This window comes from Mastigoproctus giganteus, chromosome 10, assembly GCF_048544385.1.
Source record: "Mastigoproctus giganteus isolate SK-2022 chromosome 10, ASM4854438v1, whole genome shotgun sequence".
NCBI classification, from domain to species: Eukaryota; Metazoa; Arthropoda; class Arachnida; order Uropygi; family Thelyphonidae; genus Mastigoproctus; species Mastigoproctus giganteus.
The window spans coordinates 80,433,028-80,457,344 of record NC_143584.1 but is presented as its reverse complement, the minus strand read 5'-3'; the positions used below and the strand labels follow the sequence as shown (position 1 = coordinate 80,457,344).

Sequence of the window (24,317 nt, the reverse complement as noted above, 5' to 3'; positions counted from 1 at the left end):
AGGAAGGGAGGAGGTGTTATGCTGTTAATAAAGAAAAACATAAAATCAAAAGAAGTGCATCCAGTTGATATAGATGAACAGTGCACTGTTGAGTCAGTTTGGTGTGACATAAGCACTGCGAAAGCAAAAATAAGAGTAGGAGTGTGTTATAGGCCTAATGACTCGAATGAGTACAATGAACAATTGTACAGAGAAATAGAGTGGGCCAGTAAATCAGAATGTCTTATAATGGGGGATTTTAACTTCCCAGATATTGACTGGAACTTGTGGGTTGGTCACTCACACACTAGTCAGACTTTTGTGGATTTATTGGATGATTGTTTTCTGCAGCAGCATGTTCGAGAGGCAACCAGAGAAAGTAATACTCTTGATCTGGTTATCAGCAGTGATCATTCGTGTATTAAGAATTTGCAGATAAAGGAACCACTAGGTGGCAGTGATCACAGTGTGCTGAAGTGGGATTTACTCAAAGAGGTAACTACCGTCAGGGGTAAAGGAAAGGGTTTTTGCTTCCGTAAAGGGGAGTACAGTGGTCTCAGACAGTTTTTAAATTCTGTACAGTGGGATCAACTGACGATGTTACAAACAGTAAATTCTAAGTGGGAAGCATTCAAGGAATTAATCGTGGAAGCTACTAGACTTTTCATACCGATGAAGAAATATTGTTCAAGGTTTAGGCCTAAATGGTTATCAAATGAACTAATGAGACTCGTGACAGAGAAGAAAAATGCATGGGATGCATATAAATTATCAGGCGACGCAGAAGCCTGTAGCAGATCTAAGCTAGTCTGTAACTTACAGCTGTCAGTTACAAGCTCCGCAAAAACGATAAGTGTTTGCCTTTTATTTACATGATTGTTGTTTTATATTGTACTTAATACGTAGTCATATAGTTATAGTTACGCTGGTTATTTTTTATTTTAATTTAGATAAAGAGTTTTTGTGGATTTTACTTACGATAGGTAAAACCGTTATTTTTGTGTTCGATTTTTGTAGCCATTGTTTTTGTATATAGGGAATTCAAAGTTTTTGTAGGGAATTCAAAGTTTTTAATTGAGGTAGCTAGGTAGCTCTAACGCATAATTATATAGTAATACGCTTCACTGTTTCTATTTCATAGTTTCTATTCAAATACTACTGACATTTAATTTATTGATTTTATTAATTTAAACTACCATGCCCCGAACTAGAGCAGCAAAGCAACGGGCACAAAGTGGCAGGAGTGTTGTGACTCGGGGGAGAACTGAGGGGGGCGATTCTCCAACGCGTCACAGCCTAAAAAAATGTGCAACTTGTGAAATGTTTGCCGAACTCTCTGGAACGGAACATGATATTGCCATGGGGGATGTCTTTGTGTGTGCGCGATGTAAGGAGTGTAAGGAAATTAGGCGACAACTCAGCGTTGTTATGGGCCTATATGAGAGTTTGAAGGACAGGGTGGATGCCCTCGAAGGAAATAAATTGAGGGGCCCATCAAGCTCTCAGCTGCCCACATCAACGCCAGAGCTTGCACTTGGTCATCGCGCAACACAGCGGCAAACCCCAAGGCAGAATGCGCTGGTCCCACAGGAACTATTAGTTGTTGGTGACTCTATTGTCAGGGAAACGGGGAACATGCTATGTAAAAAGGATAGGTGGAACAGGACCAGGGTATGTCTGCCAGGGGCAAAGGTTGATGACGTTGTAGAGCGGATATCATCTTTCAAGGGCACAAAAGGTGATATAGTTGTACACGTTGGCACTAATGATATTAAGAGTAGGAGACCGGCAGAATTACTCAACAAGTACAGGTCACTGTTGAAAAAAAGCCGTGAAATAGGGTTGAATTTGAAAGTGTCTGCAATTCTGCCCAGACACGATAGGAGGGAGTATATGATGAGAGCCTTGTCGATCAATTCGGCCCTGGAAAGATTGTGCAAGGCTCAAGGGGTAGAATTTTTTTCAGCCTGGACTGTACTTGTTAACAGGAGAGATTGCTTCTACAGGGATGGGATACACTTAAATAGAAAGGGTGCAAGAATATTTGCTGATGCTATCGAGGCAGTGTTAGGTGGGTCGGAAAACTGCTAGCTTGGGGGGATACAAAGACTAATAGTTTAACAGTAACCGCAGGCAGAGGTGAAGGTGATTCTTGCACAACTTCTATTAGAATAAGAAGCGACCTGGAGCGAGGGGTGTTGGGGGTTTCAGGGACGGATGGCAGTCATCCTGGAATAGTTGGGTATATGGGATGTGTTAGGGTAACAAGGAATAGGCATAGGAGCATGTATGCTTGCATGTATACCAATGCTAGAAGTATAGTAAATAAATTTGATGAATTTGAAGTGTTGGTCAAGACATCAAAGGCGGATATTGTTGGGATAGCAGAGACGTGGTGTCACAAAGATATAAGGAATGCAGAACTGGAATTTGGGGAGTACAATGTGTACAGAAAGGATAGACAGGACAGAAAGGGAGGAGGTGTTATGCTGTTAATTAAGAAAAACATAAAATCAAAAGAAGTGCATCCAGTTGATATAGATGGACAGTGCACTGTTGAGTCAGTTTGGTGTGACATAAGCACTGCGAAAGCAAAAATAAGAGTAGGAGTGTGTTATAGGCCTAATGACTCGAATGAGTACAATGAACAATTGTACAGAGAAATAGAGTGGGCCAGTAAATCAGAATGTCTTATAATGGGGGATTTTAACTTCCCAGATATTGACTGGAACTTGTGGGTTGGTCACTCACACAATAGTCAGACTTTTGTGGACTTATTGGATGATTGTTTTCTGCAGCAGCATGTTCGAGAGGCAACCAGAGAAAGTAATACTCTTGATCTGGTTATCAGCAGTGATCATTCGTGTATTAAGAATTTGCAGATAAAGGAACCACTAGGTGGCAGTGATCACAGTGTGCTGAAGTGGGATTTACTCAAAGAGGTAACTACCGTCAGGGGTAAAGGAAAGGGTTTTTGCTTCCGTAAAGGGGAGTACAGTGGTCTCAGACAGTTTTTAAATTCTGTACAGTGGGATCAACTGACGATGTTACAAACAGTAAATTCTAAGTGGGAAGCATTCAAGGAATTAATCGTGGAAGCTACTAGACTTTTCATACCGATGAAGAAATATTGTTCAAGGTTTAGGCCTAAATGGTTATCAAATGAACTAATGAGACTCGTGACAGAGAAGAAAAATGCATGGGATGCATATAAATTATCAGGCGACGCAGAAGCCTGTAGCAGATATAAGCTAGTCTGTAATCAGGTCACAAAGGAGGTTCGGCAGGCAAAGGCGGATTACGAGAAATCTTTGGCAAAAGATGCTAAGAAAAACAGCAAGGATTTCTTTACTTATATAAACTCTAAAAGGAAGGGGATGAATCTGATTGGTCCACTTGACATCGATGGTTCGACTGTTGATGATCCTGCTCAGATAGCAAACAAACTGAATGAGTATTTTGCATCTACATTCACACGTGAGGAATTATTACAGTTTGAAAATGGAAGAAGGTTATCAAATTGTAGCAGTGTGCTTAATGATTTTGTAATAACTGAGAGCAAAGTGGAGGAGAAATTGTTGAAGTTAAACATAAGAAAGGCACCTGGGGTGGATGGGATCTATCCAGTTATATTAAAGGAGGCGGCAAAGCAACTAAGCAAACCCTTAGCCATAATTATGAGAGCATCCTTGGATTCAGGGGAGGTTCCCACGGACTGGAGATGTGCAAATGTATCCCCAATTCACAAAGGAGGTTCGAAGGGTGACACGAGTAATTACAGACCAGTTAGTTTAACTTCTGTTCCGGGTAAAATAATGGAGTCACTGGTTAAAGATGCATTGCAGGATCATCTAGACAAGACTGCAGCAATAATTCAGACACAGCATGGGTTTGTTAAGGGAAAGTCTTGTCTGACAAATTTGATTGGTTATTATGATGTGGTCACAAAGGAACTGGATGCAAAAAATAATTTTGATATCATATATTTGGATTTCAGGAAAGCTTTTGATACTGTTGCGCATGGAAGACTACTGTACAAATTGGAGCAGAATGGTATTAAGGGTAAGTTGCTACAATGGATAAAAGGATGGTTAAGTGGGAGAAGACAGAGGGTGGTAATCAATGGGTGCTGCTCTTCGTGGACTAATGTTATTAGTGGAGTCCCACAGGGTTCGGTGTTGGGTCCACTGTTGTTTTGTATATTTATCAATGATATTGATGAAGGTATATCAGGCTTAATGTCGAAGTTTGCAGATGACACGAAGGTTGGCAGGGTTGTTAATGACAGTAATGGCAGTGTGCTACTGCAACAGGATCTAGATAATTTGGGCAGATGGGCTAAGAAGTGGCAACTGAAGTTTAACCTTGACAAATGCAAAGTACTGCATATGGGTAGAAGTAACCCGAGAGAAACGTACCAACTGTGTGGTACTACACTTAAGGTGGTAGAAAATGAAAAAGACCTGGGAATAATTGTGCAGTCAGATATGAAGTTTTCTGAGCAATGTAGACAGGCTGCTAGGGCAGGTCATGGGGTTTTGTCAATGATATATAGGAATTTTGCTAGCAGGGAAAAGGAGGTGATTGTCCCTCTGTATAAGGCAATGGTCAGGCCACGCCTTGAGTACTGCGTACAGGTCTGGAGGCCTCATTTTAGGAAGGATGTAGATTTGCTTGAGCGTGTACAGAGAAGAGCAACACGATTGGTGAGGGGAATGAAGGGATCCTCTTACCAAGAGAGGCTTAAGTTCTGCAAATTGCAGTGGCTGGAGACTAGGCACCTGCGCGGTGATCTGATTGAGGTCTATAAGGCCTTGAATGGGTTGAGCACGCTGAATTCTGATGGGATCCTCCCACTTGTTCAGAATACGAACCTACGTGGACATAAGTTCAAATTAAGAAAGGATAGATGTAGAATAGATGTGCGGAAATTTGCCTTTAGCCAGCGGGTGGTTAATTGCTGGAACAAACTTCCATCTGTCGTTGTGGAAGTTGATAGGTTAAATAAATTTAAGGAGGAACTGGACAGGCATTTGGAGGGTATGGTGTGATTTTTTTTTTTTTTTTTTTTTTTGGCTGATGCTGCATAAGCTCCTACACTTGCTTTCTTGCATCAAGTGCCACTACTACTACTACTACTACTACTACTACTAATCAGGTCACAAAGGAGGTTCGGCAGGCAAAGGCGGATTACGAGAAATCTTTGGCAAAAGATGCTAAGAAAAACAGCAAGGATTTCTTTACTCATATAAACTCTAAAAGGAAGGGGATGAATATGATTGGTCCACTTGACATCGATGGTTCGACTGTTGATGATCCTGCTCAGATAGCAAACAAACTGAATGAGTATTTTGCATCTACATTCACACGTGAGGAATTATTACAGTTTGAAAATGGAAGAAGGTTATCAAATTGTAGCAGTGTGCTTAATGATTTTGTAATAACTGAGAGCAAAGTGGAGGAGAAATTGTTGAAGTTAAACATAAGAAAGGCACCTGGGGTGGATGGGATCTATCCAGTTATATTAAAGGAGGCGGCAAAGCAACTAAGCAAACCCTTAGCCATAATTATGAGAGCATCCTTGGATTCAGGGGAGGTTCCCACGGACTGGAGATGTGCAAATGTATCCCCAATTCACAAAGGAGGTTCGAAGGGTGACACGAGTAATTACAGACCAGTTAGTTTAACTTCTGTTCCGGGTAAAATAATGGAGTCACTGGTTAAAGATGCATTGCAGGATCATCTAGACAAGACTGCAGCAATAATTCAGACACAGCATGGGTTTGTTAAGGGAAAGTCTTGTCTGACAAATTTGATTGGTTATTATGATGTGGTCACAAAGGAACTGGATGCAAAAAATAATTTTGATATCATATACTTGGATTTCAGGAAAGCTTTTGACACTGTTGCGCATGGAAGACTACTGTACAAATTGGAGCAGAATGGTATTAAGGGTAAGTTGCTACAATGGATAAAAGGATGGTTGAGTGGGAGAAGACAGAGGGTGGTAATCAATGGGTGCTGCTCTTCGTGGACTAATGTTATTAGTGGAGTCCCACAGGGTTCGGTGTTGGGTCCACTGTTGTTTTGTATATTTATCAATGATATTGATGAAGGTATATCAGGCTTAATGTCGAAGTTTGCAGATGACACAAAGGTTGGCAGGGTTGTTAATGACAGTAATGGCAGTGTGCTACTGCAACAGGATCTAGATAATTTGGGCAGATGGGCTAAGAAGTGGCAACTGAAGTTTAACCTTGACAAATGCAAAGTACTGCATATGGGTAGAAGTAACCCCAGAGAAACGTACCAACTGTGTGGTACTACACTTAAGGTGGTAGAAAATGAAAAAGACCTGGGAGTAATTGTGCAGTCAGATATGAAGTTTTCTGAGCAATGTAGACAGGCTGCTAGGGCAGGTCATGGGGTTTTGTCAATGATATATAGGAATTTTGCTAGCAGGGAAAAGGAGGTGATTGTCCCTCTGTATAAGGCAATGGTCAGGCCACGCCTTGAGTACTGCGTACAGGTCTGGAGGCCTCATTTTAGGAAGGATGTAGATTTGCTTGAGCATGTACAGAGAAGAGCAACACGATTGGTGAGGGGAATGAAGGGATCCTCTTACCAAGAGAGGCTTAAGTTCTGCAAATTGCAGTGGCTGGAGACTAGGCACCTGCGCGGTGATCTGATTGAGGTCTATAAGGCCTTGAATGGGTTGAGCACGCTGAACTCTGATGGGATCCTCCCACTTGTTCAGAATACGAACCTACGGGGACATAAGTTCAAATTAAGAAAGGATAGATGTAGAATAGATGTGCGGAAATTTGCCTTTAGCCAGCGGGTGGTTAATTGCTGGAACAAACTTCCATCTGTCGTTGTGGAAGTTGATAGGTTAAATAAATTTAAGGAGGAACTGGACAGGCATTTGGAGGGTATGGTGTGATTTTTTTTTTTTTTTTTTTTTTGGCTGATGCTGCATAAGCTTCTACACTTGCTTTCTTGCATCAAGTGCCACTACTACTACTACTACTACTACTATCTGTCTCACCCATCTCACTCTCACCACTTTCAGTATTCCTTTTATAGCTTGATCCACTGCAGTCTGTGTCCTTACCACTCTTCAAGTGTGAATCCGCCTTTGCCTGAATCACAACAGCATGACTACTTATTCTCTGCAATGTATTGATCCCCTTCTCTGCATTTGTATCCTTGCAGTCTATTCCCCTCTTTGCAATATTACTAAACAATATTTTTTGATCTGGAGCACTGTTTTTATCATGACAACCCTTCAGTTAGATAGTCTAAGTCACGTGCTTGACCTTTGTATGCTTCAACCATCCATTCCAGACATGAAACTTTCTTTCAAATTCAAGTTTTGAACTCCCTATTCAATTGCTGCATTTTCTAATTCTCTCCACCTTGGCTCATGTATTGCCATTCTGCTTATCCCACTATCCTTACCAAGCAGGTAGTCTTGTATGCTGTTCCTAAGCAAACCTGTCAATTTAGTCAGTATATGCAGATAGACCTTACCAGAACCATCTGCTGTCCTAATTGATATACTGGATGCATTCTGATCACTCCTGCCCAAAAACCAGAATTTTCATGTTGTACAGTTCGATTTTCATTTGAAGTACAGTCAGTCCTCATATAGCACGATAGTTGCGTTCCTAGAAACCCTCGTGCAATGCAAAATCGTGCAATATAAACAACAGGCCCTATGGGAAAAATGGGGTTAGGTGCCGACCACCCAAGATTGAACACACATTTTAACCAAAACATTACCAAACACAGTAAATAATCGTAATAAAATACTTACGTATTTTATTACGACTATTACGTAATAAAATATTGCTAATGCTTTTACTTCTATTGTAAGCAAACTTGTTTTTTGTTTGATTTTCTATCCAAACAGATGACAGGCGTTCCATCTCTTCCAATTCTTTGTGTCTTAATCTAATGGATTTTAATTACACTTTGAGTTGTTCCTGCTATCAAAGTTGTTTTTATTTTCTCTGCATTCTTTCTAATTCTCGGTGTTGCCTCATTTAGGTCTGTAGCACGTGCAATATCACATGGTCTTTCATTTGGCTCAAAGCGTTTCACAATTTCATATTTTTTCTCTATCGACAGAGGCGGACTGGCCATAAGCCTTACCAGGGAAACCCCGGTGGGCCGGAGGCCAGAGTGATTTTGGCCATAAACCGTAGTATGAGGCCACTATAAATTTTCCCGGGTAAGAATTTTTGACCCAGTCCGCCTCTGTTTATCGATATTGCTTTTCTTTTTCTCTCTGAATCTGCAGTGTCTTCACCAGGACGCTTCCTTTTCACACCTCTTAAGTATTTTACTCATTTTTAGGGAACAAAGTGCCAATTCAAAACGAGGCACGCTTGATACACATAAACAAAGCTGCGCGTGTATAGCAACTGAATAAACAACAGCGTAAAGGCAGAGGTACACTATTAACACCTCACATTTTACTAAAGCACATTTCTAGGGGTTACTACCATAAAATAATAAAAACAATTTCCAGTTGCGTTTCTGCTAGTGGAATCTGTTATAAACTGGTAGTAAACTCGATCTAATTGCATTTGCTATTATACCGAAAGCTGGAATTGTGTTGGTTTTTACGTTATTATGGTGAAATGTGTTTCCCCTTCACTGATAAAAAAAACATAAATACATTTTCAGAATCTTCTCTTCATTCCTATCGTGTTGCGTTCGGTTGGGGTGATTCTGCGTTCGACTGCCATTTCTTGTAAACACCAAGGCAAATCGTGCATAAGCGAATTTGGTTCGTGTTATATAAGATATCGTTCCCCTGTTTATAAATCGTGTATGATCGAATTCGTGTAGTGTAAACACGTGTTATACGAGGACTGACTGTATCTTGTATTGTTGGATTTTCATCTGAAGTTGAGCCCTATACAACAACAGATTGAGACTGCCCATCTGCAATCAATGCCAAGTCCTGTTCAGCATTTTTACGTTATTAGGGGCCTGTGAACCTTTTGACTTACATCTGGTTTCTTCAATGAGTGCTGATTCTAAGGATATGAGAAACACAACAAGCATAACAAGAAAAGTTCAGAGGATCCTATGGTACCTTCCTTTTCATCACAGCCTTAGAGGTCATCTCCCAGTTTTTATCAAAAACTTTTTAACCCTTTGTTCCTTCCAAGTTCATGTAGGAACTACCCCCTCCCCCCTTTCAGCCAAGAGGAGGGAGTACCTCAAGGATCTGTCTTAAGTGTTATGCTTTTTGCCATCGAAGTGAATTCCATCACGGAACAACTTCCTCCAACTGTAAATTGTGCCCTCTATGTTGATGATTTCAGCATATTCTCTGTCTTGCAACATGAGGGTAATCGAGAGACAACTGCAACATGCTGTTGACCACCTGATCTCATAGGCATTGAATAATGGCTTCAGGTTCTCTCTGCAAAAGATCGTTTGCATGCACTTTTGCCAAAAGCGTAATCTTCATCCTGAACCTGAACTAAGACTAGGGCAAAATGCTGTTCCAGTAGTACCTGAGACTAGATTTTTGGGGCTCGTATTTTACAGAAATTTTACCTTTCTACAGCACATCTGTCAACTATGAGAGGCTTGAACATCCTATGTCAAAATGCATGAGAGGCTTGAACATCCTACGTGCTATCTCATGTATCTCTTGGGGTGCTGACCGATGCACTTCATTATGCCTCTTTTGCACACTCGTGCGGTCTAAGTTAGACTATGGGTCCCAGGTATGTGCATCTGCTAGACTCGGTATACTCCAATGGTTGTACCCATCCACCATCAGGTGATTCATATTGCCACTGGAGCATTTCAAACATCTCCAGTACAAAGTCTATGTCAAAGCATATGAGCCATCACTATCACTTCGTAGGAAACAGTTGCCTCTACAGTATGCTTTCAATCTAAAATCCCTGCCAGACAATCCCATGTGGACATCCATTTTTGAGCCAGGATGGGAAAATCTCTAGCACCCATCAGACTGCCAATCATCCCTTTGGTATTCTTGTCCAGCAGCTACTCAGAGGGCTCAATATAACTGTAGAGAAAGTTGCCATATCCACAAGGCAACCAACTCCACTCTGGCATGCTCGAACACCACCGTGAAATTTCTCTATTAACAAGTGGGGAAAGCAACCACTTTGAACTCTGTCTTCCAAAAACTCTATGCTGCCCACTGAGCCAAATACCCTGACTTCTTGCCTGTCTTCACTGATGGCTCAAAGTCATAGTTATCTGTTGGGTCTGCCGCTATCTTCCCAAGTAACTCTGTATCTGAGAAGATATCCAACGAATGCAGCAGCATTCTCAGCAGAGTTGTATGCAATTGAGTTGGCCTTGGGCTACATAAAAACCCACAATTACCAAAGGTGTATGGTATACACAGACTCCTTAAGTATACTATAGGCGAATCAAATATGATTCTTGTCCATTCCTGATACAGGTTCAGCAGATGTTACCTTCTCTCTTTGAACATTCCTTTTATCTGTTTCTGCTGAACTCCTAGCCACACTGGGATCAATGGTAATGACTGGCTGATGCTGCAGCCAGAACACTACAACCCCAGAACATCCATAGCCTGTTAGTTCCCTATACACACACTACAGGCAATTAATATGCAAAAGATTACTCTCCCAGTGGCAGCAATCTTGGCATGGGAAGGTAACAAATAAGCTCTATCAGATAAAGCCTGTAATTAAACCATGCCAGTAGAGTCTGCGCAGGAACTGCCAAGAGGAAGTTGATATAGCTCGCTTCTGCATAGGACATAGTCATCTTACTCATTCATTTCTGCTAAGGGAGGCTGACTCTATGCTGCCTACTGAGTTGTATTTAAAAGTTACCGTTTTTATAAACATTTTACATATCTTTATTTCTATACATCTTGACATAGCGACCTAATTTTTTAGGCCACTGAAATATAAATCTCTTTTATATGACCTAGTTTTGGTCCGTCCATTGTACATGTTATTTATATTAAAATATAATTTTAAACTTATTTAAATGACTGTTTAATAAGTATAAAATGTCAGTTAAGCAGCAGCAGCAACAAAAAAAAAAAAAAAAAAAATCAATGACTTTGGAAGTTCTCACCAGAACCATGGAAATATCAAAATACAACAAAGGGCACAAGCAGGATTTGGGGGGGGGAAGGGAGCACACAGGATGACAGATACAGGTATCTGAATAGTTGCTCTATTTTTTTTTTTTTTTTTTTTTTATGAATAAAATGAATGGCCTCAGTAAATACACTGAACATGCACTGTATGGCCACTCTGTTTAATAGTCCTGCTAGGGCCATGTGGGTTTGAGCTGTATGTAACAATCTGTAAAAATGTTACTCAGAGTGCAAGACACATATGGCACATGGTGTGACATGTTCAGCAAAGTGGTATAAAGCCATGTGATCTAGCTTGTGCCTAAATTAGTTCTCTGACAGAGGGGGCTGGACAGATTCTTACAGATTTCCAAAGGGGTGTCATTGGTGGTGCACATTTAGCAGAGGCAATTGCACTTGGAAAATGCTTGGAAAACATCCATGAACATGCACAGTTACAGCTGAGAATGTAAGATGATGGAGCAAGAGCTTGACAACTGGAGCAGATTGTGAAGCATAATAATTATTAAACAACAGAACATTACAAAGCATCGGTGTGCACACCATGTACTTGTACCTAAGAAAGTGGTCAGGTGGTGTATTTCTAATGTATTAGTATTAAAATGATATAAAGATGTAAGTTGTTATTATTAGCCATGTGGTGCAATGAAGCCTGAGGCTTAAAAATTTCTGAGTTACCCTGAGAGAGAGAGAGAGAGAGTGCGTGCGTGCGTGCGTGCAAGAGTCAGAAGTAGAAGGGTATCATCAAGAAAGAGAAGAATGATGATATCCGGTCAGGACCCTGGGTATGCCAAGCCCATACTCACTAGATGTGAGCCCCTGGGGTTTTATCTAGAGAAAGATGGTTAGTGAACAACTTGTATACCACAGTCTTTTAGGTACTAAGTGGTTAAACACTGAACCAAGAGAGAAAGAGAGAGATTAAGCAGATGTACTTTTTTATGGTAAAGTGTAGTGTGGATAGATAGAGAGGGCTGCTTGTTATTCATTAGCATTAGCAAAGGCACATGATGCAAGAAAGCAAGCTTATATAGCATCAGCCAAAAAAAAAACATGCATACACCCCTTTCTCATTTCACCTATCCACTTGCTCCAGATGTTTGTCTAGTTGTGCCTTGAATCTGTTTAAACTATCAACTTCTACAACAACAGATGGAAGTTTGTTCCAGAAATCAACCACCTGCTGGCTAAAGGAAAACTTCAGCACATCTATCCTAGAACTGTCTTTCCTCAATTTGAATTTATGCCATCTCAGGCGATTATTCTGAGCAAGACAAAAGAATCCCATCAGCATTGAGCATGCTCAAACCATTCAAAGCTTTATACACCTCAATCAGATAACCTCGCCGGTGCCTAGTCTCCAGACTGTAATTTGCAAAACTTAAGCCTTTCTTCATAAGACCAACCCTTTGTTCCACTTACTAATCTTGTTGCCCTTCTCTGTACTCGTTCCAGCAGCTCTACATCCTTCTTAAAATGAGGCCTCCAGACCTGTATACAATACTCAAGGTGTCAGTGTAGTACCACAGAGTTGATACGTTACTCTGGGGTTACTGTTTCCCATATGTAGTACTTTATATTTGTCAATGTTAAACTTCATTTGCCACCTCTCAGCCCATCTGCTCAACCTTTCCAGATCCTGTTGCAGCAGCATACTGTCAGTAGTGTCCTTAACAACCCTGCCAACCTTTGTATCGTCTGCAAACTTGGACATTAAGCTTGATATACCATAATCAATATTATTTATAAATACAGAAAACAACAATGGACCCAACACTGAATCTTGAGGGACTCCACTAATAACATTAGTCCACGATGAGTAGTGTCTATTGATTACCACTCTGTCTTCTACCACTCAACCATCCCTTTATCCATAGCAGCAATTTGCCTCCAATGCCACACTGCTCAAATTTGTGAAGCAGTCTTCCATGTGCAATGGTATAAAAAGCCTCTCTAAGATCTAAATATATGATATCAAAATTATTCTTTGCATCCAGTTCCTCTGTGACTACATCATAATATCCAATCAAATTGGTCAGACAAGACTTCCCCTTAACAAAACCATGCTGTGTTTGAGCTATAACTGAAGTCTTGTCTAGATGATCCTGCAATGCTTCTTTAACCAGTGCCTCCATTAATTTCCCTGGAACAGAAGTTAAACTTACAGGTCTGTAATTGCCAGTGTCTCCCTTTGATCCTCCTTTGTGGATTGGAGTAACAAATTTGCACATTTCCAGTCCATGGGTACCTCCCCTGAGTCCAAGGAAGCTCTTATAATTTTGGCTTAGGGTTTGCTTAGTTCCTTTGCTGCGTCCTTTAATATAACTGGATAGATTCCATTCACCCCAGGTGCCTTCCTAATGTTTATCTTCAACAATTTCTCCTCCACTTTACTCTCAGTTATTACAAGATTATTTAGCTTACTGCTAGAGGTTAATATACCTCTGGCATTCCCCTCCCTGAATAACTCCTCGTGTGAATGTAGATGCAAAATATTAATTTAGTTTGTTAGCTACCTGAGCAGGATCATAAACAGTTGAACCATCGATATCAAGTGGACCAATCCGATTCATCCCCTTCCTTCTAGAGTTTACATAAATAAAGAACTCTTTGCTGTTTTTCTTTGCATCCTTTGCCAAAGATTTCTTGTAACCTACCTTTGCCTGCATAACCTCCTTTGTGACTTGGTTACAGACCAGCTTATATCTATCATAGGCTTCTGTGTCACCTGTTAATTTATATGTATCCCATGCGTTTTTCTTTTCTGCCACATGTCTAATTAGTTCATCTGACGTCCTCTTAGGCCTAAATCTTGAACAGTATTTCTTAGTTGGTATAAAAAGCCTACTAGCTTCCAAGATTATTTCTTTGAATGCTTCTCATTTTGAATTTGCTGTTAGTAACATCATCAGTTGGTCCCACTGTATAGAATTTAAATACTGTCTCAGACCACCGTAATCACCTTTACAAAAGCAAAAACCCTTCCACTTGCCCCTGATGGTAGTTACCTCTTTGAGTAAATCCCACTTCAGCACACTGTGATCACTGCCACCTAGTGGTTCCTTTATCTGCAGAATCTTAATGCATGAAGAAGCACTACTGATAATCAGATCAAGAGTGTTACTCCCTCTAGTTGCCTCCCAAACATGCTGCTGTAGAAAACAATCATCCAACAAATCCACAAAAGCCTTGCTAGTGTGTGAGTGACCAACCCACAAATTCCAGTCAATCTCTGGGAAATTAAAATCCCCCATTATAAGACACTGATATACTAGCCCACTCTATTTCTCTGCACAATTGCTCATTATACTCATCAGATTCATTAGGCCTATAACATACACCTACTCTAATTTTTCCTTTCCCAGTGCTTATGTCACACCAAACAGGCTCAACATTGCATGTCCACCAACATCAATTGGATTCACTTCCTTAGATTTTGTGTTTCTTAACTAACAGCATAACCCCTCCTCCCTTCCTGTCCTGTCTATCCTTTCTCTACATATTGTACTCCCCAAATTCCAATTCTGCACTGCGTGACACCACGTCTCTGATATCCCAACAATATCTGCCTTTGATGTCTTGATTAGTGCTTCAAGCTTATCAAATTTATTAAGTATATACTCCTAGCATTGGTGTACATGCACCTGTTTCTACTCTTAGTTACTTACCCTAACTGATCCCATATATTTACTTGTTCCACTATGACTCCCAGCAGTCCTGGAAATCTCCATTGCCTTACTTTCCAGGCTGCTGCTCAATTGCATTTCAGTAGAAGCAGCGCAAGAATCACTTTCACCTCTGTCTGTGGCTACTGTTAATGTATTAGTCCATGTATCCCCCCAAGCTAGCAGTTTTCCAACCCACCTAACTCTGCCTCGATAGCATCAGCAAATATTCTTGCACCCTTTCTATTTAAGTGTATCCCATCCCTGTAGAAGCAGTCTCTCCTGTTAACAAGCACAGACCAGGCTGAGAAAAATTCTACCCCTTGAGCCTTGCACAATCTCTCCAGGGCCGAATTGATCGACAAGGCTCTCATCAAATACTCGCTCCTATCCTGTCTGGGCAGAATTGCAGACACTTTCAAAATCAACCCTATACTAAAACAATTCGAAAATTATGATCAAAGGAGGGTGGATCGTGAGGGTATTGTTCGGAATTTCTTATCAGCGGCCAAAATGGAATATTCTTTGAAATGGAATGCCCATTAATGTTTTTTTTTTTATTTTTGTTAATTGGCATTCCATTAATAATTGCCGCTTTTAATAATCAAGTATGCATACATTACTGATGCAAATGATGAAAACACCATTACAATATACTTTCATTGCAAGTAGAGAAGCATTAATATACCTTAATGGGGTCCAGTTACTAATTAGAACTTGAAAAACTTTTTGTGAAAGTTGAATTTTTCTGCTTGTCTTTTTTACATTAAAAAGGTTATATTTCATTATACCTATTTTTCTTTAGGTAAGGAGTGATGATACCCTGTGTTTAAGCCACACCCTTCCAGTAATACATTCTAAAAGTCAAGATTTAGAAAAAATATTTCACAAAATAGACAAATTAGAGGTTAGTGTACTTTTTTTTTTTTTTTTTGTTTCTAACATTTTAATGTTTTATTTTTATACTTCTTGTATGCTATGCATTTTTATGATATTATCCTATAAGTACTATGTTTTGTTTTGTTTTTTTTATAAAAGAAATGGCAAAAATTTATGGTAATTGAAGAGATTTTAAAATTACATTAAAATCCATCTTTTTAATAAAAAAATAAATAAAGTTAGACTTGAATTGTGCTAATAGTTAGTTTTGTTTTTATTTATTTTTTATGAACCCTAAACAAAAGTTTATTGAAGTTTGTTGGATGTTGACAAGTTGGTTTGAAAGAGAGGTGGAATTAGAGATTCAAATATCTGTAAAAGTGGAAATATCTGTAAAAGTGGCATGCAGCAGAAACTGAATGTGTATGTTGTTAAGTTTGTAAAAGAATGATCTTTAATCAGTCTAACTGCCACTTTTGGAAGAGTCTAGGAGTTTGAGAGATTTTTAGGGACCACCATATCTAGAGTGCTACCGCAAAAAATCTCTTAAGTTTTTAAATGTGCCCTGCTATGGTGGGAACAGTATATCATAGTAGGGCAGATTTCAGATTTGTAATGGTTTTCAGCTTTTTAAAGGAAATGCTAAAACAACCCCCCCCCCCTTTCATTATAGGTTTAGTAATATTTGTGATATGTTTATGTAAAGATAGTTTAAAATTCGACTTATCCCCAATAAAGATACATGAACTTTTCTAGAAATCTGAGTGTTCTTGAAATGAGCATGAAAATAGACTATTTTTTCAAGAAATAAGACAGGTGTAAATTTTAGAAGAATTGAAGGTAAATAAGTTTTATTTTCTCCACCAGAAAAATTACTTGGAGATGATGTTGTGGATATTTGAGAATTACGGCTATTTGTGCAGAGCAAGGTTTGTCAAACTGAAGTGGAATGTGGTGTACGCTCATCAACAAAACTATAGATAGGATTTCCAGTCAATGGGAGAAGATAATTAATATACCGAAGGAAAAGAATGTGTGAAAGAATGGAACCTAGGGGAACTCCAGCACATTATTAGTAGTAGTAATGGCAAATGATGCAAGGAAGCAAGCTATGCTTTGCTTCTTTGCATCATTCACGGCTAATGCTGTGAAGGGCTAAGCTAAGCCCTTCACAGCATTAGCTGTGGTGGGGGGGTTGCCTGGATTTCAAACCCTAAATACTCATTATTTTTTTCTTAATTATATACTCTATTATTTTTCTATATCCTTCAACTTGGCGCATGGTAGTCTAAGTTGCCCATTGCCATAAAAAATTAAATCAAATTGTTATTATTATTATTAGCCATATTGGTGCAGGGAAGCCTGAGGCTTATGCTACACCAACTAAACAAAAAAATTTCTGAGTTACCCTGAGAGAGAGAGAGAGAGAGAGAGAGAGAGAGAGAGAGAGAGAGAGAGAGAGAGAGAGAGAGAGAGAGTGAGTGAGTGTCAGAAGTAGAAAGGAGTCACCAAGAAAGAGAAGAATGATGATATCCAGCTCAGGACCCTGGGTGTACCAAGCCCATACTCACCAGATGTGAGCCCCTGGAGTTGATATATCCATGTCTATAACTTTATTACCTCTAAGGAGTCTGGATATGAATATATGCCTTAGAAACGTATGAATTTGTATGAAACTTGTCTACAAATGAGTAACGGCAGTCCAGCATTGACAGAATTCATATTGGCAATCATTAATTAGATGAAAAGTTTCTGGTGGTTGACAGATTTCTCCCTTACTTGGGAATGAGTTAACTACAATAGTATGATAATTGGAAATTGAGGGATTTCATTACCCTTATGAATTGGACTGATATGGTCAAATATCCATGCATAAAGAAACCATTGGAATAAGATTAAAAAGGTGATATAAAACAGGAGTTAACTTTTGGAGGAATAGTTTAAAGAACAAGTGAACAGGTCCTGAAAAGGCCTTCAGGATTTGGAGGCTTCTTGGAATAAAGATTATTCAGGATTCTTCGAATCTCTTTCTGTTGGGAAACCAAAAGAGACTCGAATTGATTGGGTGTGATAGGAGGATAATCTGAGGGAATGTATAATGCAATAAATCAGCTTTATCTTTAGTTGATGTAACAGAGGTAGAAATGGATGGACAGAAACTTCAACCATTGTGTGTTAGGCAGGAGGTAAATTTTCTGCTGTTAGATTTTTCAAATTTTTTTTTGGATTATTAATAGTTAATTTACAAGTATTGTAAATTACTTTATTTGCTTTAATTTTGCAAAAAAATGAAGCTGGGAACTCAGCAATTTTTTAGAATCGTGGAATCTTTTGGATTTCAGGTGGCCATATTATATTTGAAAACAAGATGATAAAAATATTAATTTCTATACTGCAATTTATTGTGCATAGTACTTTACTAGTGTGGATGGATAGCAAATAGACAGTCTTGTGACCTAGAGAATTTCTCAATGTATTTGGAATGCGGTAAAAACCTAAGGCTCTGAGGAAATCACTCAGCTCTAATGTACTGCTTTGTCAAATGACCAATCTGAGAAGTAAATTTGCTGATTCTTGGGTAGTCTACAGTATACTCCCATTTTCTTGAACATAGCCAGAAAATGGGTATTGGCTGATAATGGATTACCAGATTTGGGGGGTTTGCCTGTATTATGGTTTAGATAAGGGATGAAAGTTTAGGTTTGGCTGTTTCCTCTGCAACATAACTGGTTATGTAATTATTCAAATTAATTTCATCTAATGGAATTAATTTTAATTTTCATCTAATGGAACTAATTTTATAATCCAAATATATCTTAAAAGTTTATATGAAATTTGATTTTAGGATAGTTTTGTAAAAATATTTGTTTTATTTTAGGCTTTCATGAATATTGTGAAGCAAAATATTGATGTCATGGAAGTAAAAGTGAGTGAAGCTGAATATCTTTTAGAGGGTAGTTCAATGAAGAAATTCTTGTCTTCTCTTCCAAAACCTCTGTTTTCTGTAAGTAAAAGTTTAACAATTAATGAATTTAGATAGTTATGGTAAGTGTAGCTTTTACTCATTTTTATTGACATTACATCTAGGCAAGAGATACTCTCTCTTGATTGTCAGAGCTGTCATCTAGCACTACATGTAGATCAATTTTTTAATAAACTGGATGTTGATAATGCCAATATTTTAAGTAAAACTTAGTGTCTATAAACTGTCTATAATGGAAGCATTAGCCATTAGGAAATATATCGCAAATGTGGGCTTACCCAAGGATATTTTATAGCTAAGCCCTTCTCATCATATGTATTATCTTTCCCTTTAATTCATAAAATCTTTAAATTCATTTAAAAATTCAAACTCCTATCAGTCAATATACTTCATGTGAGACTACTCAGAAATGCATTGACATAAGATCAAGTACTACATAATAATCAGTAAAGCCGTACAATATTGTTTGAAAAGTTACCAGCTCTAAAAACAAACTTTATACAAGTGTCAACAAATTTATCTCATTAAATACGAGTTTGATCCAGCAAGTGAACAAAACATTAATTTCACACCAACAGAAAAGGAGATTAATTGCACAGGCCAACAAATTTTTTTTTTTTTTTTTTTTTTTATAATTAAATATTATCCATATATATATATATATATATATATATATATTTTTTTTTTTTTTTCTAACATATCTTATTTTTTAGGAAAATTATCATTTCTGTTTTACAAGTTTATTTACAAATTTATTTTGCGAACAAGTTGCTAAAAAAAATTGATTTGATCCTAAAACAAATTGAATGAAATTTAAAAAATATATATATTATGAAACTAAACAGATGAGTTGTGAATAAAGATTTGATAACAAAATGTGAATTTTTATGAACTTAATTTTGAGCTCCTAGTTCCTCTTACATACTGTTTTTCTGTGTAAGAAATGTGGTCAAATCTTTTCCCCATATTCATTGCTCACATTGCACAAGTTTGCAGAAGGAGGGGTAAAAATTAAGATGCAGATCTATAAAATGGATTTTTAAGCTCATGTTACAAGCCACTCCTATATATCCTTGCTGAAATTGGTTAGCTTTTCTTTGAGGTTGTCAGGCATTCTCTCACGTGTACCAAGCTGGGCTTGCTTTCTGGAGTATAAAATGCTGATGGAACTGATATTTGAATGACACTCAGGTCAAGTGGACCTAATTTCAGTGGAGTCTGATAGGTCTCTGACAGCCAAATCCTCTGCTTGCACCTTCATGATGGTGGGACTGTTAATAGCCCTGGGTATAAATCCCATATGCAAGTCCTGAAATATGGCACCTAGCTTACTGGAATTGACCAACCATGTGCGAACTAACATAAGCAGGGGTTCAGGTGTGGCACCCACACCATATGGAGGAATGACTCCGCTCTGTGTGGCCCAGAGTGCCAAGTGAGTGACTATAGCGATTTCTAAGTGATATTAAAGCGATTTTCTCAAAGAGCGGCTGATAATTATAGTAGTATCCTTCATTTTTCACAGTTATTTAATTTTGCTGTTCTAAAGTAAAGAATTTAGTGTACCTAACAGAAGGGAAAGACACCTTTCTTCTTGTACATAGGATTATTTATTAACGCACTAACTACTAACCTTCCTTTATCGCTTGATCACTGGTGGCACCGCTCCTGCCTCCACATGGCGGGCTGTAAATCTGGGAGAAGAAAGCCACCCTCCCAGGGCAAAAAGGAGCAAAGATGGACAAAATTAAACAGTCCACTTATGGATCTTTTGATCCAGACCTAGATAAACATGATTGAGATCATGATGACACAACATCCCATGCTAAACGACAAAAAAAAAGGAACGGATAATACCGTACCTCTCTTTTTAATTCTACACTCCTCCACAGACCAACCATTGAGTAAGCTTTCCCCATTTTTGATACAAAAATGTCTTGAAAATGTGGCTGGCCCTCCAAAAATGGTTAGGCAATTGAGATCCGGAGACTTGTTAATTGAAATGACCGAACGTAGACACGCTGAGAGACTGTTAAAAGTATCTACCTTTGGTGGAATTCCCACGGAGGTTACCCCAAATGCCACCTTAAACTCCTCTAAAGGGGTAATATCAGAGGGGGATCTTTTAAACGTATCTGGGGATGAACTTGTCCAGGAACTACAAGATCAAAATGTGGTACACGCAAAAAGAATCATCATCAAAAAAGATGGAGAGCCTGTCCCTACTCGGACAGTATACTCACATTTAAAACACCGAACCTGCCTACCACCATAAAAGCTGGTTACCTTAGGTGTCAGGTAAGACCTTATATCCCGAACCCATTCCGGTGCTTTAAGTGCCAAAAATTTGGCCATTGGCAAAGTGTATGCAGGGGAATTTCTGTCTGCCCAAATTGCGGGTCCTCAGATCACAATCAGAGTGACTGTTCTGCTGCAAAAATGATGTGCGCGAACTGCAAAGGTGACCACCCGGCATATTCCAAAATTTGTGAAAAATGGAAAACTGAAAAAAAAAATAGTAAAATACAAGGTCGAGAATAAAGTCAGCTACCAAGAAGCAAGAAAACTAGTTTCACCTACTATAAACAAAAATAGTACCTATGCTGATGTAATAAAAAAATACCAAACAGATATCACAGTTCCCATTACCAAGTCAATTTCTGATTGGGCTAGAACTGTCCTCTCTGAGCAACAACCAAGTGTGCATAAAGAACAACCCAAACTCTCAGACCAGGCAAATAACACTCCTCTGACAATACCAGCTGCATCTCCTCCTCAGATATGTGCTAATACATCTGATATTACAAACTCAAAATCAAAGAAAAATACCCAGGACATAATCATGGATACAGATGGAACAACTATACATGAATAACCAATTTTAGAAATCTACGCTGAAGAAGAAATGGATACTGGTCGACCAGTTTTCAAAAAAGACAAATCAAAATTGGGAAGAAATAAGCCAGTCACCTTCAAAAAAACAGTCAGATACAGCTCCATCAATTAAACATAAATAATGGCCTGTGTTTTATAATGGAACTGCAGAGGCTTTCATTGCAACAGAGATGATATCCATGATTTAATTAATCGGTATTCTCCAATTGCTCTTTGTCTTCAGGAAACTTACCTAACCTCGCAAATTTCTCCTTCGATAAAGAATTATTGCCTTTATCAAAGAGATCGTAATAGAACAAATGCTGCCCTTGGTGGTGTAGCAATCCTAATAAATTCAAATATCCCAACTAAACATATTCCACTTCAAACTGAAATAGAAGCCATCGCTGTTCATATAACTCTCTGTATTTCAATGACAATTGTCTCAATTTACCTACCACCAAACCATACTTACTCCTTAAAAGACCTTGAAGATCTCTTCATACAGATTCCTCCACCCCTCTGTATATTAGGGGATTTTAATGGGCACCACCCCTTATGGGGGCGATCCTAAACTAGACAGACGGGGTCGACTAATTGAAAGCTTTCTAGAGTCGCAAAACCTTATCATACTCAATACTGGTGCACACACTGACATACAACTCCCAACTGGACACACCTCAGCAATAGATCTCTCAGTTTGTTCTCCAGTGCTGGTCCCAAGCATAGAGTGGCATGTTTCAAACTATCCTGTGGGCAGTGATCACTTTCCAATCATATGCAATTTTTTAATATCAAAGACTCCTTCAAACAAACCCCGCAGGAAATGGAAATTTGTTCGGGCAGACTGGGCAAAATTTCGAACATTAATCTCTCTTGATGAGAAAAAAATCCAGCTCCAGAATATTGATAATGTAACAGATTACATCACGTCACATCTTCTAAAAGTGGCCAAGGACACAATACCATTATCAAATCCCCCTGGTCGCAAGCATTATAATTACTGGTGGAATGAGGAATGCACAAAAGCAAAGAAAGCAAAAATTAAAGCCTGGAATTTATTTCGGCGATGTCCAACCACAACCAATCTCATTAATTATAAGAAGCTAAGAGCAAAAGCACGATTTGTACAAAGGCAAGTCAAGAAAGAATCCTGGACCCGTTTTGCATCGACCTTTAACAGAAACACTGATCCGAAAACTATATGGAAAAAAATTAGACAGTTATCTGGTAAATTTCCTACTATACCTTCTCCAATTCTCTCCTGGAAAGAGCAAGACCTATCCAGTCCCTTAGATATTGCTAATGCTTTGGGCAGTACGTTTGCTGAAATCTAAGCAGCATCAGCCTTTTTCTACATCATTCAAACGAATTAAAAACACCAAAGAAAAGCATGCTATTAACTTCCACACTGCCTGCCTTCTTTCATATAACAAACCTCTGCAATACTCTGAACTTTTGCATGCTATTAAAACAGCCCACAGTGCTGCTGCAGGGCCAGATGGGATTTATTATGCCATGCTACAACATCTTGATGACAAAGCTATGCGCATGCTGCTGTTTTTTTTACAATCGTATATTTTCAGAAAATGTTTTTCTAGCTTCCTGGCATCACTCTACTGTTTTGGCATTTCTAAAGCCTGGGAAAGATCCAACCAACCCCCATAGCTATAGACCGATATCTCTCTCTCAAGCTGCCTCAGCAAAATCCTAGAAAAGATTGTCCACAGAAGACTCATCTGGATCATTGAGTCAGAACATCTAATGAGCCATAGTCAATATGGCTTTCGTAAAAATAGGTTGTGCTTAGATCTTATGGTCAAGGCTGAATTCGCCATTCGAAATGCCTTTGTTAAACGTGAACATCTTGTAATGGTTTCAATAGACGTAGAGAAGGCTTTTGACACCACCTGGTGGCATGGCATACTTGGTGATCTATACGCCCTTGGTCTGCGGGGCAACCTTCCTATATTTATTCAAAACTTCCTACATACTAGATTGTTTCAAGTTCAGTACCAACATGCCCTCTCTACAACGTTCATGCAGGAAGAAGGTGTTCCACAAGGATCAGTACTGAGTGCCACTCTGTTTGCTCTTAGAATAGATTCTATTACAAGACAGCTTCCAAATTCAGTCGAGACTTATCTTTATGCAGATGACCTTTCCATCTCCTGCCATTCCCAAAATATGAGGTCTATTGAACGGCAGCTTCAGATATCACTTAATAAAATACAACAGTGGGCTAGCCTCAATGGCTATCAGCTCTCGCAGCAGAAAACAGTTGCTATCCATTTTTGTAGGCAGAGCAAACTTCATCCGGATCCCGAACTTCAAATTTCTAATGTCTCCATCCCGGTCACTAATAATATCAGATTTCTAGGATTAATCCTTGACAACAAGTTAAATTTTATAGACCATATTAAAAATGTACGTACTTGCTCTCTAAAAAAGTTAAACATACTCAAAGCTTTATCCACCCAAACATGGGGTGCAGATCGTACTTTTCTGCTTCGGCTATACAGGTCATTAATCGGATCCCACCTTGATTATGGAGCTCCCATCTATGATTCTGCCAGAATGAGCGCATTACGCTGGCTTGATCCCATTCAACACAGTACTTTGAGATTGCACTTGGTGCTTTTAGAACGTTGCCCACACATAGTCTCTATATTGATGCTCACGAGCCCCCATTATCGTTATGTAGAAAAACACTGTTACTAAAGTATGCCATTAAGATACAAAGTTGTGCCTCGCATCCGATTCAGTCATACTTGTTCAATCCACCACTAGAAAACCT

The 24,317-nt window shown here is 38.9% G+C and overlaps 1 protein-coding gene across 1 annotated transcript in view; it reads left to right on the top strand.

Moving 5' to 3' along the window:
* The window catches only part of Blos4 (biogenesis of lysosome-related organelles complex 1 subunit 4), a 75,055-nt gene that overhangs the window by 46,870 nt on the left and 3,868 nt on the right, over nucleotides 1-24,317 (top strand). The window contains exons 3-4 of the mRNA XM_090382685.1: nucleotides 15,590-15,691; nucleotides 18,542-18,667. Coding sequence (XP_090238811.1) covers nucleotides 15,590-15,691; nucleotides 18,542-18,667 — 228 coding nt within the window. The remainder of the gene's footprint in view (nucleotides 1-15,589; nucleotides 15,692-18,541; nucleotides 18,668-24,317) is intronic.